At 42.7% G+C, this 17,890-nt stretch overlaps 1 protein-coding gene across 1 annotated transcript in view; it reads left to right on the forward strand.

The window, feature by feature from the left end:
- The window catches only part of inpp5b (inositol polyphosphate-5-phosphatase B), a 59,742-nt gene that overhangs the window by 12,367 nt on the left and 29,485 nt on the right, over positions 1–17,890 (forward strand). Inside the window, exons 8-9 of the mRNA XM_084335857.1 lie at positions 17,376–17,486; positions 17,719–17,884. Coding sequence (XP_084191983.1) covers positions 17,376–17,486; positions 17,719–17,884 — 277 coding nt within the window. The remainder of the gene's footprint in view (positions 1–17,375; positions 17,487–17,718; positions 17,885–17,890) is intronic.

Here is a 17,890-nt window from a genome sequence, read left to right on the forward strand (position 1 = left end):
TTTTTTTATCGGTTCATTTCCGTTTTATAGCATTTTGAAAAGCCCTTATTTTCAAGGGGGAAAAAAAGAATCTGTGATAAACGCCCTGTACTGTAATATTCTAGAACGTTGTCATTTTTCGGCCTATTTATGAATCGTTTTCAAATAAATGCTAGATTATCGATAGTATATGTGTACGTATGCACGCTGGTGCCGTGAGCTGAAAATCGATTCTCTTAGTTCCTGATCGCTCGTACAGTCAAACAGCAATATCACATATAGGGGAAAAGCTTATATCTCCGTGAAAACAGGTCTGATTATCCTAAGACTGGTAAAATAGATTCCTTACCTGAGATCAGATGGTATCCAAATGGATTATTCCAATTCCTGATCGCCATTCCAAAAATCAATCCTTTTATTGATCCAATGCGTATACTGTAAAACACATTACATGCTGTGCTGAGGGTCCACAATGAATCTGATCGGCTCCGGTTACATGCGTGAGAAGTAAAATGTGTATTCCAGAGTTTTTTTTTCTCATCCATTTTCATTGAGTCCAATCCAAAAAGGGTGCATTACCATCTGGGAGACGATAGGGGGCCCTATTTTCACATCTGAGCGCCTGGTGGGGCAGGTTTACCAACGGTAGACTCGGTTGATGAAATATGAATTCAGATCGCTAATAAAAAAAAATCACGAGAGTTCTCGTGATGGGCATTCAGGGGGCGGGCTGATAACCCGAGATATCTCGTGATGGGCATTCAAAGTGTTAAGCCCCGTTTCCGTTGGTGCGGCTCCACGTGTAGATTTCAATATCTCTGACAAATGGGAGACATTTTGGTCAAATATTATCTGTGTTTATTCTACTCGGACTGTTGCCTGTGTTGTTGAGTCAAGTTAAATGAACCCTTCTGAAGATATACAGTACCAGTCAAATGTTTGGACACACCTTCTCATTCAGTTCAGTGAGAAGGTGTGTCCAAACCTTTGACTGGTACTGTATATCCATTTCAGTTTTTGTATAAGTGAATGTTTGAGAAAGAAATTAGACTTCTCAGTTGCTTCGCCGCTGTCCAGTTCAGCACTGCGGACAGTGCCACAGCTCCGCTGTGTAGTGAAACGGTGGAGACGGGGATCAAGCAAGCTAACGTGGCCAGTTTTGGAATTATTTTCATTGGACATTACGACCGGAGAGATTTAAATATGTCGGACTTCATGACCAATGTTCCTGGTAAAAAAGAAAAGAAAATCTGGATATTGGGAACCCTATTCTTAAGTCTCATAGATGGCGCGCAATTAGGGGGCAATTAACAGTGTTGGTAAGTCACAGCTAATGCAGGATTATGAACAGTGCAAACGCTTTAAAAGATAGGAGTGCGTCACCTTGTTTGTAGAGCTAAATCTATATTCTATATTATAGCCATGGATACAATACTATGGTCATTTGACAGTCACTTTCTTCCGGTCAAGATGCAAAAAAGAGATAATTTTTCCATGCATACATTCACGTGTTATACCGTGGTGAATATAAGTGTATTTTTAGATCGGTCTGGGGTAATTCCCGAAATGCTGAGTTATAGCCTTATACGTCAATTCCACTATAACCGTTGCCGTTTCTTGCCTGGACTAGCTACTATTCTAAAATCAAATTGAGTTAGTAGGTATTATGTTTCATCATGAATGCATGAAAGGGGGGCGGGGGGTCGTTTTTTGATGCTTTGATCGTCACCAACGGCATACGTTGTGGAGTAACGTTACACACATACGTTCCGATCGGGGTGAAGACATGGTTGGATCAACGCAGGAATGATTTCATATAGCCCTAACCTTCACTAGGATGTACCCCAAAAAGAATATTCCAATTATCTGATCGCGATTCCAAGTATTGATGTCCATTGTGTCGCCAACATAATCCACCACACATCATGCATCGGGAGCATTTGACGCATCTCAATCCGATCATTATAACCGTTCCATTCGCCTGACAAAGAAAAGTCCGACGGAGACATAATAATCGACACACAGGCCAAGATACAAGGTTTCAAAGGGTGCTTGATGCCGCCGTCTAGCTGGATGCGGCCGGTATTGCACTTTTGTTTTGATAGAGTTATTTTTTTTGAAAATTCTGTTTTTACATTCAAACCCACATGGGCCAAAAGAAAAGAAAAAGTAAAATAAAGCCATCCCACCCTCCTCTCCCCACACCCCTATACCAGACAATATCATTCTTAAATATCTTGAAGCATTTCTTAATCATTGTTTTTCCTTTTAAATCACCAGACAGTAATGCATATATGCATCTCTTGTATTCTGCAGATAGAGAAAGAGAAAAATAAGAACATAGAAGAATATAATAAGAAGCCAAGAAATGAGGAGGGCAAGTCAAATCGTCTGTCACATTATCCGCTTCCATACCCTCAAAGAAAGTCAGGAAAGGATCCCAAATATTGTGGAATTTTTCGGTACAACCTCTGACAGTATACCTGATCTTCTCCAGTTTAATATGATACATGACTTCTCTCATCCAGTGGCCGTACACAGGCGAACCTGGGTCTTTCCATTTGAACAGTATTAGTCTCCTGGCCAAGAGTGAACAGAAGGCCAGTATTCTAGATTCCCACCATCTAAAGTGGATGTCCGTTGGGGCCACTCCAAATATTGCAATATATGGAGATTGCTCTACTATCTTTCCAAATATTTTAGAGAAGGTGTCAAAGATGGCTTGCCAAAAGGTGTGTAGCTTTGGACACGTCCAGAACATGTGGAGCAGAGTGGCTGGAGCCTGTCTGCAATGATCACACAGAGGATATACGTCAGGATATATTTGAGAGAGTCTGTCTTTAGACCAGTGCAGCCGGTGTACAATTTTAAATTGGATAACAGCATGTTTAAGGCAGATGGAGGAAGAGAAAATTATTCTGTCCCATGTGTCTTCTGTGATTGGCTCATCTAAGTCCGTCTCCCATTTGCCCCTAAGGAGATCTAGAGGTATCAAGTTGCTTCTATTAAGTCATTCGTAAATTCTACTTATAGCTTGTTTCTGGATCAGTTTACAGTTCAAGATTGCGTCTAAGAGAGAGGCAGGAGGACACAATGGGTAGCAGTCCGAGCTTGAGGTTACAAAGCTCCAGAGCTGTAGATATTTATAGAAATGTGACCTAGGAATTTTGTATCTCTGTACCAGCTGTTCAAAGGAGGCAAAGTTATCGTCTATATAGAGGTCAGACAACGTGATCACTCCCCTTCCAACCCAACTGTCGAAAGACCTATCCATTGTTGAGGGAATAAACATGTGGTTTCTTACGATTGGTGCAGCTAGCGATAGTTCCTTAAGGGAAAAGGATCTTCTAAATTGGTTCCACACTTTTATCGAGTGAATGACAACTGGATTAGAGGTAAAGCTAGACATGGGCTGTGTGAACGGGAGTTTAGCGCACAGTAAGGCTGTTAGGGAGGTGGATTCAACAGATGCCCAACAGATGCCCTTCAACAGTACTGCCCTCCAGTACTGTCCACCAGGGGGCCGTGTCCTCGCTTTTTGCCCAGTATAGTAATGATCTTATATTTGCTGTCCAGTAATAATAAATAAAGTTGGGAAGCGCCATCCCACCCATTGCGCGAGGTCTCTGCAGCGTAGTTCTTTTTATCGCTTTTTTGAATGTTGATTTTGTAGTCAGATATTTTGCCGACGTCTGTAAGTAGGGCCATTAACTGGGGAAGACTCGTTTGGGGTTGTGATATATACAACAGCATATCGTCCGCGTAAAGCGAGACTTTATGCTCCGCACCTGCACGCATGATCCCTTTGATATCGGTGTTCTGCCTCAGTGCCAGTGGCTCCATTGCGATCGCAAAAAGGAGTGGAGATAAGGCACATCCCTTTCTCGTGCCCCTATGGAGTTCAAAGTAAGTGGATAGATTGCTGTTGGTGCGAACGGCAGCCATCGAGGATGTGTATAGAATTTTTATCCAAGCTATGAGTTTAGGGCCAAATCCAAACCTCTCCAGTGCGTGGAAAAGATAGCCCCACTCCACCCGGTCGAACGCCTTTTCAGCATCGAGAGAAAGAACCACCTCAGGTGTTCCGGGTGGAGAGGGGCTATAGAGGATATTTAGGAGGCGTCTGATGTTAAAGAGAGTACCGGTTCTTGATAAAGCCTGTTTGGTCTGGCGAGATGATGGAGGGGAGAACCCCCTCCAAACAACGAGCCAGAACCTTAGCGAGGACCTTGAAATCGGCATTGAGAAGGGAAATTGGACGGAACGAGCCGTATTCAAGTGGATTCTTGTCTTTTTTAAGGATTAAGTAGATAACTGCTTGGCGCATGGTTGGAGGAAGGGAGTTTGTTGAGTGATTCATCAAAGACGGACAGTAGCAGCGGGGAGAGCTGGACTGAGAATATTTTGTAAAAGTCTGTAGGGTATCCGTCTGGTCCCGGAGATTTGCCACTTTGCATAGATCTAATTGCTGACGTAACCTCCGCGACCGTAAGGTCCTCCTCCAGATCTGCGGCCATCTCTGGGTCAACTGTAGGGACATGAAGGGTTTTATAAAAATCGTCCAGTGTGGAGGGGCCCGCTTGCGAATCTGAGGTGTATAATGATTGGTAGAAAGTTTGGAAGCATGTATTAATTTTAAGGTTATCGGTGGCTTTTGAACCCCGCCCGTCATTAATAGTGGGGATGGTCTGATTGGCAGTTCTTTGTCGCAACTGATGGGCAAGTATCCGTCCGGCCTTTTCTCCGTGTTCATAATACCCATGTCGCGATTTAGTGATGAGGTACTCAGCCTGTCGCATTGACAGGAGATCAAACTCAGTCCGTAGTGACATACGTTTTTTCAATGTGTCAGCTGATGGCAAGTGGCTATGTAGTCTATCTAGCTCCAGAATCTCGTTTGTCAGTTGTTTAAGGCGTTTAATACATATGATCGCTATACATTAAGGCCTCTACATGCTACAGCAACTTCAAAGCAACTTCAACACAACATCAGCGCGATTTCAGCGCGGTTGTTGTTTAGGGTCTTGTAGACTGTGTTGCTTGGACGTTGTGTACATGTCCCCCAAATCTAACCTAAACAACCGTTGCGTTGATATTGCGTAGCAGTGATTGGTTGGTTAGCGAATGGGGGCGGGGCTGTCATAGAATAATATTGGTCTCGCAGAGAATACCATCCGCCATTGTTGTAGCCAGCCAGCGTTGATGCTAAATAATTAGCGTCACATAGCTGGCCTTTTTCTGAAAACCCAAGCACATATTGTTCCATAGCATACGCCTTCAGTTGATCATGACAAATCCTCTCTTACCTTGACGATTAAAAAGCCTCCATAATTTAGTAAATAAAGCTGTAGCCAGCCAGCTAGCATTGGTGCTATACAAAATGCTATCCACATTAGCTACATAGCTAACCAACTAAATACAATGGTATCCTGAGGTAACTTTAACGTTAAATACAACGTTTGCTAGTCGAAATGACTGGACACACACAGGGACAAGTTAAACATCAATCAATTAATTTATTCCAATAGGTAGTTTGAGCTGCATGTGAGCCGAGGTCCTCTCCATTGGAAACTAATGATGTTACGGTAACGTTAGCTCGAAAAGCACAGAAAGTCAAGCTGCTAGCAACAGACACTATAACACTTCCGGTCGGGGGATTTCAAAATAAAAGAGCGACGTCTAAAATCACCGGAAATACGTTTATTTTGTACATTATCTAACGTTAACACGGACCTAAACTAACTTTAGTTAAACTAACTTTGCGCGTCGATGTTGCAGAAGCATAAAGGCAGAGTGTCTAAAACACTGTTGCTTTGTCGATGTTGTGTTGCAGTTGCTTTGAAGTTTCTGTAGCATGCAGAGGCCTTTATGCTCAATCATGCGTGATGGGGGGGGGGTCGTTTATGATTCCTTGATTGTCACTAACGGCTTTCTTTAGTACGACACCATACGTCGATCGGATAGATTGCAATGAAATAAATGGACAATCGAGCCAGAAATAACGTTAGATTCCCCTTACCTGTGGCCGATGCGTCTGGTGAAAAAAAAATTCCAATTATTTGATGTCGATCTGCTAGATCCATTTTCAGTTTGTATGAAGCAATAAACGCCGAAAGCATATTGATTCTTGCGTCTCGAAAGCGATCCCATGCACTCGAGTGTTTGTCTGAGATCCACGTTACAAGATATCTCTGCCGGAGCTTTTTCCCCGATGCACAGAGCGCCAATTCCGGTTTAGAGTGGAGTGCAACTCGCCCGAAATCCACCAGGCGGCGGTATAGTACATAGTACATGGTATGTTCTTATCAATTAATATGGCCGCTCCTCTGGCCTTTGAGTGGAAGTTGGAGTGATAGTGCCGGTATTGCACTTTGGCGATCTCACTCATTCCCTATGGTAACACCAATGTCCCTGGATGGATAATGAATAAAAATATCGGGGGGAAAAAAGGAAAAACTATCCAAAAATGACTTTTTACGTTTTTTTGGCATCCAAAGTGTTAATGCATGAATAATGTTGGAAATTGTACAGTTGTTTATCAGTAGCTTAATTGGCTGAGACTTTGCAGAATGCCTTGATCATTAGTTCTCTGTAATGATAATAATAATAAATTCAATTTGTACCGCACTTTACATTTGTAAAAATCTCAAAGTGCTACAGGAGATAAAAACAAAGTTAAATGAATAAAACAATTAAAATGAATAAAACAACCAATGAAATGGAAGAACATGAAAAATAAAATAGATTAAAATAATGGAAAAAATAATGAATAAAAGTAAAAGAAAAATTCAGGCTGAGGATGAGAGATTACCAGACCCCACCTTTGTTCCAGACCACTATCAAATTTGTGCAATTTACTGCTTGTTTGTCTAATGTCCACCATGGCCTTCTGTCCCTTGGTCTTTGCACATCTCTGTTATGACATCGTCTGTATTTCTTCCAATGAAAGGGCGTTCAACCTGAGTTTAATAGGCCAGTTGTGCATGTAACTGGGCAACCTGGATAGATAGGCCTATGAAACTCATTATAATGTTTGATTCAATGTACGGTTTGCAACAATTTCCTCAGTGGCACATATGAAGACACAACTGATTATACTGTGTATATATATATATATACCGTAATTCCTCTAATAGTAACCGGTATTCAATTAAAAACCGGGTCTCTATTAATGACCGGGTGCGCTGTTGAGCTAAGCAATTATAAGCCGGCCTCCTAATACAAGCCGGGTTTCATGTATATTAGAGGAATTACGGTATTTCCCTCAACGGATTTACCATAGGCAATATATTTTGTTATTGTTGTTATAGGCTGGCCTGGCTGTGCAGTAAATACCATATAATGGTATGGTGTTAATGTTTACCAAGAGAGTAAGCCTACCTCAGAATTGTATAAAACTAAGTTATTATTATTATACCAGTATTGTGATTGCACTATTTTACTTTATTTAACTTTTTTTGACCACCTGTAATTGCACTGTTTACTACCGTATTTCATACAGTACTTGGTTTCAATACATGAACCCAGTACATTTTACTGGGTTCAAACTGACACAAAATGTTGATTTATTCATTATGATCCGTTTGAAAATTTTAAATATAGGCCTCTCTCTTATACATGCCTCCTCCTAATACAAGCCTGGTATCCGCTACAGTTGAAACAAATACAAGCCGGGGTTACTATTAGAGGAATTACGGTATATATATATATATATATATATATATATATATATATATATACAGTATTGGGAAAGTTCACTTTCTACATGAACTAGTTCAGTTCACACATTTTAAAAGGGCGCCGAGAATGAACGCGTTCACAATTACGTTCATCTAGCGGAAATACAGTACGTTCAGTTCACGTTCGCCCAAAATATGAACGAGTTCATGAACGATCATTCATTGAATGCGTTCAGGTACATCACTGTATATATATATATAAAGTGAAAAACACATCATGACGATGACCTTACTTCATGGTTCTGCCATAACATTGCATGGGACTAGGCATAGATTGGATTCTGCAGTAAAGGTGAGGCTCTCGTGGTTAATTTGAGTGCATTATGAACGGTCACAAGAAACCCCTTTGAAAATGATCATGCCAATTATTTCTGTCATAATTTAGCTCAACATATAGCCCCCTTCCCGGGCAAACTAGCATGATATTTATTACTAGCACTGTAGCTGAGGGGTACAATTCCCTGACTGTATTGTTAGATATGATATTTAATACCACTACCTCATGTACTTTAACTTCTGGCCACCCAGTACAAGATATAAGTATGATGAACACTTTCCCACCTGATGAAACGAACCAACACAAATGTACCAAATCGAATATTTAATACAGCAAAAGGTGTATACAACATTCACTTAATTACATTTATGATTTGAAATATTGAATATGCACTTTTATGGCAAATGAGTATTCGTAGGTAAATCAACATTGAATGTCCAATCTCTGGTTGCGCAGGGAGTAAGTATACAACCTGGAATATTTAGGAAACGATAGCGATGGTACTTAAATGATTATAGCTGGATACACTAAGGGGGGGGGGGGGGTCCCGCTGGTTGTAAGACAGTAGGAGGGGGGGGGTTAGAGAAGCCGCTGGCGGTATCCCATCTGGCCGACGGTGTCTTGGGAGAATCCAAAGTCTTGGACACAGTGCCCACAGAACCTCGGGCCGCAGACGAATACAGCTGGACCCTCTGTGGAACGGTATCTGCCGGTCCACAACGGAGAGACGTGGTGCGACCTCACGTGTAGAGCGCCGCCTCACCTGGAGTCCTCTCCGGGGGGTAATTCCAACACTCGGCAGTGTTGGCCTTTATCCATGGAATAATCAAAGCACACAAAGCATAATCCAAGAGCCGTGGAAGGCTCGCCGTCGTTGGGTAGAGTAATCCAATATACAGGTCCAGTCGCTCTTGACCCGGAGCTCCTCGGATGCAATCACCACTAGGGGTCTGACCAGCCTGGATAAGCGTCCAGATAACGTCAGGAACGATGGGGGTACTGATAACTGTAGAACTCGAACCGAACGATGCACCATACATAAATAGACTATTATTAGCTTAATAGAATACGTCCAACTCGACGGTATGGTGCCAAACTATGACCATTCAACTATTAATCTACACGATATCTCAATGCCTATTCTGGGCCAAGTAGGCCCTACTACACCGCACGTGCGTCGTGGGGAGGCTTTTGCGTCTGTCACTCTGTTGGAGGGTAAAGAACTGGACTAAAAGAAAGTTCTACTTTACGAGCGCCATATATATATGCGCTATGAACAAATAGTACCATTCGTATTTCGCCCGGCATATTACTGCGCGGAACCGGGGGTTGCCTCGACATGTTAGGCGGCACGATTGAACTTGGACCTAGGGGTATGGCAACCTGGCGCCAGGTTCTCGTCCAATGGTAGAATGAAACTATTATGGGCTGTTTAGTAGAAACGGGGATATTCAATGCATATTGTACAAGGAATATACAGGGGATATCAAACGATATACAAATACAATTAAATATATATATATAAATAAATATACATATTCGGTTTAATCTGATCCTTCACAACAAGCACAATGTCTTTTCTGCCCATACCTCCCCTCCCCAACACTGCTATGACACCATGAATTTCGCCCAGCGGATTAATAAACACTTAGACTTGACACTTGACTTGAATGACACACCAAAGCATTACATCACGCGCAGGAGTCGGTTATGAGAATTAGACCATGCCTAGGGGTGGTCGTTAGACCCCCCTAGGCATGGTATAATTCTCATAACCCACGTTACGTGGTGTAATGGCTTTTATACAACTGGCGCATTCATCCAACCTTATTGCTATACAATAAACGCACATTAATTGAAGATTTATTGACAACCATCCGCAGAAAAAGTAGTTAAAAAAAAAGAAGAGACGTTGCCTCCGTGTGTAGAAGCAGCGCTGTTTCAAGGCATTCCATCTAAGAATGAAGTGAGCGTGGGTTATGGGATTGATTGATTGAAAATTGTATTACAGATAGACTGTGCTTACATCTTTATACAATTGCCTCCTATAGTACATTTTTTTTGGAACCTAGTAGGTTTTAAAAAAGAAGAGAAGTTGCCTCCCTATAGGAGGCATTTTTTTTTTTTTTTACCTACTTTATATAGAAGCAGCTCGGAGATGCGCTGTTTTAAGTGAGCATGGGTTATTGGATTGATTGAACATTTTATTAATGTCCGCCTTGTTTCGAACTGGTTATGCTTAGGCCCTCTTTCGAAGTCGCCCTCTTTCGAAGTCTGTTATGCTTTGGAATCAGGGCTGGTGGTCTATCGCCCTGCTCTAAAGATAAACTCTAAGCATAACCGACTTCGAAAGAGGGCGACTTCGAAAGAGGGCCTAAGCATAACCAGTTTGAAACAAGGTGGACATTAATACAATTTTCAATCAATCCAATAACACACGCTCACTTAAAACAGTGCACCTCCACGTGAGCATGTGTTATTGGTTTGATTGATTGATTGCTTGAAATATTTATTAACAGTGAAATTAATGTCCTTTTGACGAATGGCATCTAACAACAGACTTCCCGCGATTTATATTTTGTTCCACAATTACTCATGACCCACCAATTACATAATCCAACATTGTGTAAGAAACTAACACATTCGCCGTGACAGAATAGTTTTTGAATTAGTCGCTATGACGCTTTCAACACATCCATTCGTAAAGATTATTGTCCGCCATCTTGGTTTTTCCTATGAAAAAGTCGATCTGGCGGAGTGATTGTAATTCGGTTGTGGGCGGGTTCTGGGATCACGAGCGCGGGTTATGAGAAATAACCACGTCTAACTTGACTGTTTCAGCCAATCAGAATAGAGAAATTTGCATGCCATTGTATAATTGGTACTTACGGATGCCTCACAACCTCTAGTTTCACGTGATACTGTTAGCTTGGAAACTAATGGGCTAGAGCCTGTTAAAGACTGCAGTGTCGGTCAGCGTGTCAATAGATTCCAGAGGGTTGTTAAAATGCTTCAAGTCAAGAGTTTTATTTGTCACGGCATACAAGCATATAGTGAAACGCGGGAGGTCATGCCTGCAGCGATTGTGCAATAATACAAGTAATAAGAATAAGACATTTGTGCAATAATACAAGTAATAAGAATAACACATAACAGGTATACATAAAGTTTACAAAAAGCATGGTAAAAGACATGCTAAGGTCCTGCGATAGTGCAATACAATGTTAGCTACAGATGAGGCACTGGGTCTTATGTACACTACTATACAATACTATACTATACAATCTACAGTTATACTATTATCCTTATGCTATCTTGCTATATCCATCTATTTACTATACAAGAACCACTCCCGTTCTTTTTTCTTTTTAAAGTGACCTTTTCGTTGTGTAAAGTGACCGTTGAGTGTGAGCGTGAGCATGTGTGTGTTCATGCTAAAGTGACTGTTAGTGTGTGAGCGTATACAGTATGTGTGTTGTGTGTGTGCTCATGTGTGCTTGTGTGTGGAGAGTTCAGTGTTCAAGACTCTGATGGCCTGGGCAGCGTTTCCGTTAGAACATATTCGTGCCGGTCTGGGTGTCCTGCAAGATTTCTATCTCCGGACATATTCGAGAAATTCCGGTCAGAGTTTTAAACAGCAGTCTGTTATAATCACATTTTTATGAGCTAACGAATTCCGTTATATTGGACATTTGTATTAATTACATCAAGCGAAGAATGAGAAATTGATTTGCAGAATCAAATTACTATCTATCGCCTCCCAAGTTAGTGCGATACACTAATCCAGCATCAAGCTCCCGCCCCGCAGGCTCCCGCTGCAGCAGCTGTCACACGCACCCCCAAATGAATCTCGAGTCGACATCGCTTCACCTCGTTGTATCAGACACGTCACACATATCATAATGTTCAACTTCACACACAGCAAACTGTAGTTGATCATCACATTGCCTCGTTTGCTAGCTCGTCGCCACATGCAGAGAGGACGAGCCACATGCTCGTAACGCATTTGTTGATTTCATTACATTTAGTTATAATCAATAATATGCATTACTATGTGACACGGCAGTCAACCAACAGTTGCATATGATTAAAAAATGTCAACACTCACTCATCCCGTCTCTCGTTGTGCGAGAACAGCGGGTTGTCTGGTTGGTTCGACTTTGATATATCCCCATTGGAACAGGTGGACGGACGTCTGCGAGGCTCGCAACGGTAGCAGCAGACTGGGGATGCTCTTTGTGGTTCAATCAATAAAGTGTACTTTGTGTACGTTCAATCAATGTTATCTCTCGTACATCATAGAGGCTAGACTACTAGACTATAATGTCGTACCTCAGCCAGGAGAATTTAACTTTCCACTCGGGCCGCCGCCTGAACGCTCGACTTTTCTGTTTATTTTCCGCGGGAGCATCGGCGGTCTCTGACTTCAGAAGACTCATCTTCGTTGTCAATGTCATTATTATTAGACCTGCTTGTGCTTGGTTTCATGAAATATTTGTTAAGTTTAGCTTGTTTGGCCATCTCTCTCTCTCGCTCGTATACCTGTTTGTCGTTATGGTGGCTGGCCAGACAGGCTCAAAAAAAGAAAGAAAAAAAAAGATTCACATCTGAGCGGCGCCATCCGCGCTTTATCAGAGTGAAGCAACAATGAAACAAATGTAATGATTGTTTCGTTCATCGCATAGGCTATTTAATTTTAGCCTATTTTAATACAATTCAAATAATAAAATTGTGCTTAGAGGAATTATTTTCACCAGACATTATGACCGGAGAGATTTAAATATTCGGACTTCAACATATTTTGCCGGTCAAATACCGGTAATTACCGGCTAACGGAAACGCTGGGCCTGGGCCCTGGGGGAAGAAGCTGAGCCGGAGTCTCTCTGTCCTAGTTGCTGGTGTTCGCAGGCGTTTGCCTGACCGCAGCAGCTTGAACAGGCTGTTGTTGGGGTGGTGAGGGTCTTTCATTATTCTGCAGGCTCTGGATTTGCACCTCTTGTTATATAAGACCTGCAGGGGTGGTAGTGCAATACCCGTAGTACGCTCAGCTGAGCGCACCACTCTCTGTAGGGCCTTCTTGTCCTGTGCCTTGCTGGTTCCATACCAGGCAGTGATGTTTCCAGTCAAGATGCTCTCTACAGCTCCGGAGTAGAAGGACTGGAGTATCTTCCCCGATACTCTGAACTTCCTTAACACATTGGTCACAAAAAAAAAACGACTTATGCCGCTTTTGCCCGCAATGCGTTGAACGCCAACAACGGCGTACGCCGTTTTTGGGATCAATATTTCATTTTTTCGCCATGGCATTCATAATTCATCCAGCCAACCTCCGGACTCCAGCGGGACCCTGTATGAGATTGCAACACCTCAATACCACCGCCTGGTGGATGGTCGGGCGAGTTACACTCTCGCCAAAACCGGTGCCGATCGGTGCGTCGAGGAAATCCCTCCGGCAGTCGCATCTTGTTACGGGACTCCAGACAAACACTATAGTGCATTTGGATCGCTTTCTAAACGTAATAATCGATATGATTTTGGCGTTTATTGCGCCATACAAACCGGAAATGGATGTAGGAGATCGGCGTCAAATAATTGGGATCTTTCTCCTCCAGTTAGAAAACAGTATTCCCATGGCTGGTTTTGATATACTGCTAGCTAACGGAGCTAACCAACAAACACAGAACCGGGCGGACACTAACCGATAACTAGGCTAACTTCCGGTCGGGGAGTTCCAAAATAAAAGAGCGATGTCTATAGCAGCGGAAATAAGTTTATTTTGTACATGATCTAACGTTAACACGAACCTAAACTAACGTTAGTTTAAGTTCGTGTTAACGTTAGATCATGTACAAAATAACGTTAGTTTAGGTTCGTGTTAACGTTAGATCATGTACAAAATAAACGTATTTCCGCTGCTATAGACCTCGCTCTTTTATTTTGGAACTCCCCAAGCAGAAGTTACTACCCTCGTTATCTGCTTGAGTGCCCGGTTGCTGGTTAGCTCCGTTAGCGTGCAGGATATCAAGACCAGCCATGGGAATACTGTTTTTAAGGCTTTTAATCGTCAAGGTAAGAGGATTTTAAGTCATGGTATCCATAAACTTCAATCAGTTCGGATCCTTTGAATGAATGAGAATGTAAACAAACACGGCGTCACGTTGAAATCACTCACTGCGCCCAGAGAAGAGTGGTTCGGGAAAAAATAGTTCCGAGTATATTTGCTTAGAAAACGTAATTGTCTAATTCAATTATTTTTTATTTCTCCACGTGGTAAATACACAGGTCACAACATGTTTACAGGAACGTTTTGGAGTTGTATTTGGAGTGTATTTCGTGACTGTAGGGCACTGTAGGGAATGTCAGGGTACAAGTCTGACCAACTTCCAGTGATGAAGCTAAGCTACGCTAACGGAGCGGCTGTTCCCTAAGATAAATGCACGCACAGAGAAGAAAAGGGTATGTATCTTCTTGTCTAACTCCAGGGAAGATGGCAAATAAGCTAATTTCCCAAAATGTTGGAGTTTTCCTTTAACATGTCTGGGAAGAGAGTTCCATTCCTGCATACCACGGAACATGACAGTTCGCTTCATTGCATTCGACCTCACTTTTGGAAGTGTAAAACCTCGTGCAGGAGCATGTCTGGTGGAATGGTTGTCTGTCAAGACTTATAGATGAATTGTTATATAAAATTGAGGGGATCTTTGTAACAAGAATATTCCTAGTGAATACAATGAGTGAGCAGAGTAACTTATGTTTGACAAGTAACCAAGTTAAACAACTGTGCATCGCTGCAACATTAGTTCTGTACTCACAGTGAAGCACTATACGTGCTGCTTTGTTTTGTACCATTTGTAATTTTTTCAGTTTATTCGTCGTTACATTCGACCATACTGCAGGACAATAGTCAAGATTTGACAAAACCAGAGCTTGAATTACCTGTTGGATAGAATTTAGTGGTAACAATTGAGCACATCTTTTAACAACAGAAATCCCTCTTCCCATTTTCACTACTATATTGTTTATATGGTGTGTACTAGGGGTGGGGGAAAAAATCTATACATAGTAGTATCGCGATACTTTGCGTGGCGATACTGTATCGATACAGGGACGCCAAGTATCTATATTTAATTATTCATAAAAAATTATTATTTAAATTTTTTTTGTATAAGGAAGTTGCATTACAAGATACAAGAGTTTTATTTGTCACGGCATACAGGTATACAGTGAAATGCGGGGGGAATTGTTCATTTCAATACCTGTAATAGTACAGTAGTCCACACACGCACACATGTGCATTCAGTTAAGTTGGAATATGACTAATACAAACAGTTCAGTTTGTCAGGTACATGCAACACAGATTACAGTCAAGCATCTGTCTGCTTGAGAAAATACCATGTTCTCCAATACAAATTATTGAAGTGAGATGAACAGACTGAACTTTATTTTATTAGATAAAGCATGTTGACAAAGTTTTACTTTGCAGTTTAAAAAAGGTAATACAAAAAATTGATAAAAGAAATATATATAATAATAATTGCAATATTAATATCGCGATATATTTAGTGTCGCGATACTATCGTATCGTGACGCAAGTATCGCGATAGTATCGTATCGTGAGGTCTCTGGCGATTCCCACCCCTAGTGTGTACTGTAACATTACATAGCTATTTAATCACAATAGTGTCGCACATGTTTTTGCGGGTCCAGTCCATGGTACGTTGACAGAATTAGCAAAACACCTTATCGCCGGAGGCATAAAAGTCATTAGGATACTGCTCTGCTCTGAATTTAGGGCTTATTGCGGAATTTCTTAGCTTCTTGACGACGTTAACACCGAAGCAGCCAGACGGCAGACGCTTAGACACTGCTGTGTTGTGTGTAACACGCAGTGGTCCCCGGCCATGTTTGCTTTGCACCAAACGTTCCACCCGAAAACGGAATTTCAGTCCAGATTTCGCCAAATTCTGCAATATTCCACGTTTTGCAGTTGATTCCATTTTTATTGGTCAATTCCGCGATTCCGTCCGCGATTCCATGAACGTGGATTTCATATGGCTCTAGTTTTACCAATGTTCAGGAGCAGGCTGTTGTCCTGACACCAGCATGCCAGTGCATCAACCTCCTCCCGGTAGGCCTTCTCGTCGTTGTCAGAGATCAGCCCCACCACCACTGTGTCGTCCGCAAACTTCACTATGGAGTTGGAGCTGAACTTGGCCACACAGTCATGTGTGTAGAGTGAATACAGCAGGGGGCTCAGAACACAGCCCTGGGGGGACCCGATACTCAGGGTGATGGTGTTGGAGGTCTGACCCCCCACCCTGACTGCCTGAGGCCTTTCACTCAGAAAGTCCAGTATCCAGGCGCTCAGAGTGGAGCTCAGACCCAGCTCGATCAGCTTGTCCACCAGTCTGGTGGGGACTATGGTGTTGAACGCTGAGCTATAGTCAATGAACAACAGTCTCACATAGCCCCCCTTCTGGCTGTCTAGGTGAGAGAGGGTGTTGTGTAGTACCTGAGAGGCCGCATCGTCAGTGGACCTGTTTGGCCTGTATGCAAATAGCAAAGGGTCCATATCACTGGGTAGGGAGGCACAAATGTAATCCTTAACCAGCCTCTCAAAACATTTCATGACCACAGAGGTGAGTGCCACCGGTCTGTAGTCATTAAGACCTGCTGGGGAGGATTTTTTTGGTACCGGGATTATAGTGGACATCTTGAAGCAGGCAGGGACCACGGACTCAGCCAGGGATAGATTAAATATGGTGGTGACCACTGGGGCTAGCTGGTTAGCACAGGACTTAAGTATCCGTCCTGTTATCCCATCTGGGCCAGCTGCTTTTCTGGTGTTCACCCGCATAAATGCTCTTCTCGCACTGTGTTCCGTCAATGAGAGAGTGCCCCCCCCCGCGGATGCCCCCCCCCTCCACGACGAGCGGTGCGTTAGTGAGCTAGCTTCGCTACTGTTTGCACCGAACAGCGCGTAAAAGGAGTTGAGTTGGTCCACGAGAGAGGCGCCGGCACTCCCTATTGAGGGGGCGCTGACTTTGTAGTCAGTTATCGTCCGTAGTCCTCGCCATAAACCTCTTGTGTCGTTCTGGGCCATTTGTGCCTCTATCTTGCCAGCGTATGTCCTCTTAGCAAGCTTTACGGCCTTGCGCAGAGTATAGACTGTAGCCTTATACTCATCCATATTTCCTGACGCTCTGCCCAGGTTATAAGCAGTGGTGCTTCATGCTTTAGCCGTGACCTCGCCCGTTGAATTGCAATAGCTCAATTAAGGGTTCTCAGTATTTAGTAACACAGTATTTAGTTTCATTCACAAGTTCCATCCTCACACCGTTTCCCTGACTGTTGATTTCCCCTGTGTACCACTTCCACAGATCAAATTAGTGAACGATGAGGTCTACAGGAAGACCTTTGAAGACATTGTGCGCTCCATTGACAAGATGGAGAACGAGTGTATTCCATCCGTAACCCTGTCCAAGACCGAGGTGAGTGGTTCATATCCATTACAGTTCATATTCTAGAGTAATAACAATAACAGCCTTAACACCCTGCCTGTATACTATCCACAGTGGGATATCTGATCATCATACTCCTCTTATGATGAGTGATATGATAGGCTCCGAGCCCATTGCTGCCGGCATGTAGAGGATGCGTTTCCTTGAAATGGTAATGGACTCTATCCATCATTCTTCTCTCTCTCTCTCTCCTCTCCATCAGTTCCGCTTTGAGGATGTGAAGTTCATGCAGCACCAGGCAGAGACGTTAAGTCTTTATAATGACGGGCAGGTCCCATGTCAGTTTGAGTTCATCCAGAAGCTGGACGAACCCACCTACTGCAAGCCCTGGCTCACTGCCAACCCACCGAAGGGCTTCATCGCTCAGGGTAAGT

Source organism: Notolepis coatsorum, assembly GCF_963971535.1.
Source record: "Notolepis coatsorum genome assembly, chromosome: 19".
In the NCBI taxonomy this organism is placed as follows: Eukaryota; Metazoa; Chordata; class Actinopteri; order Aulopiformes; family Paralepididae; genus Notolepis; species Notolepis coatsorum.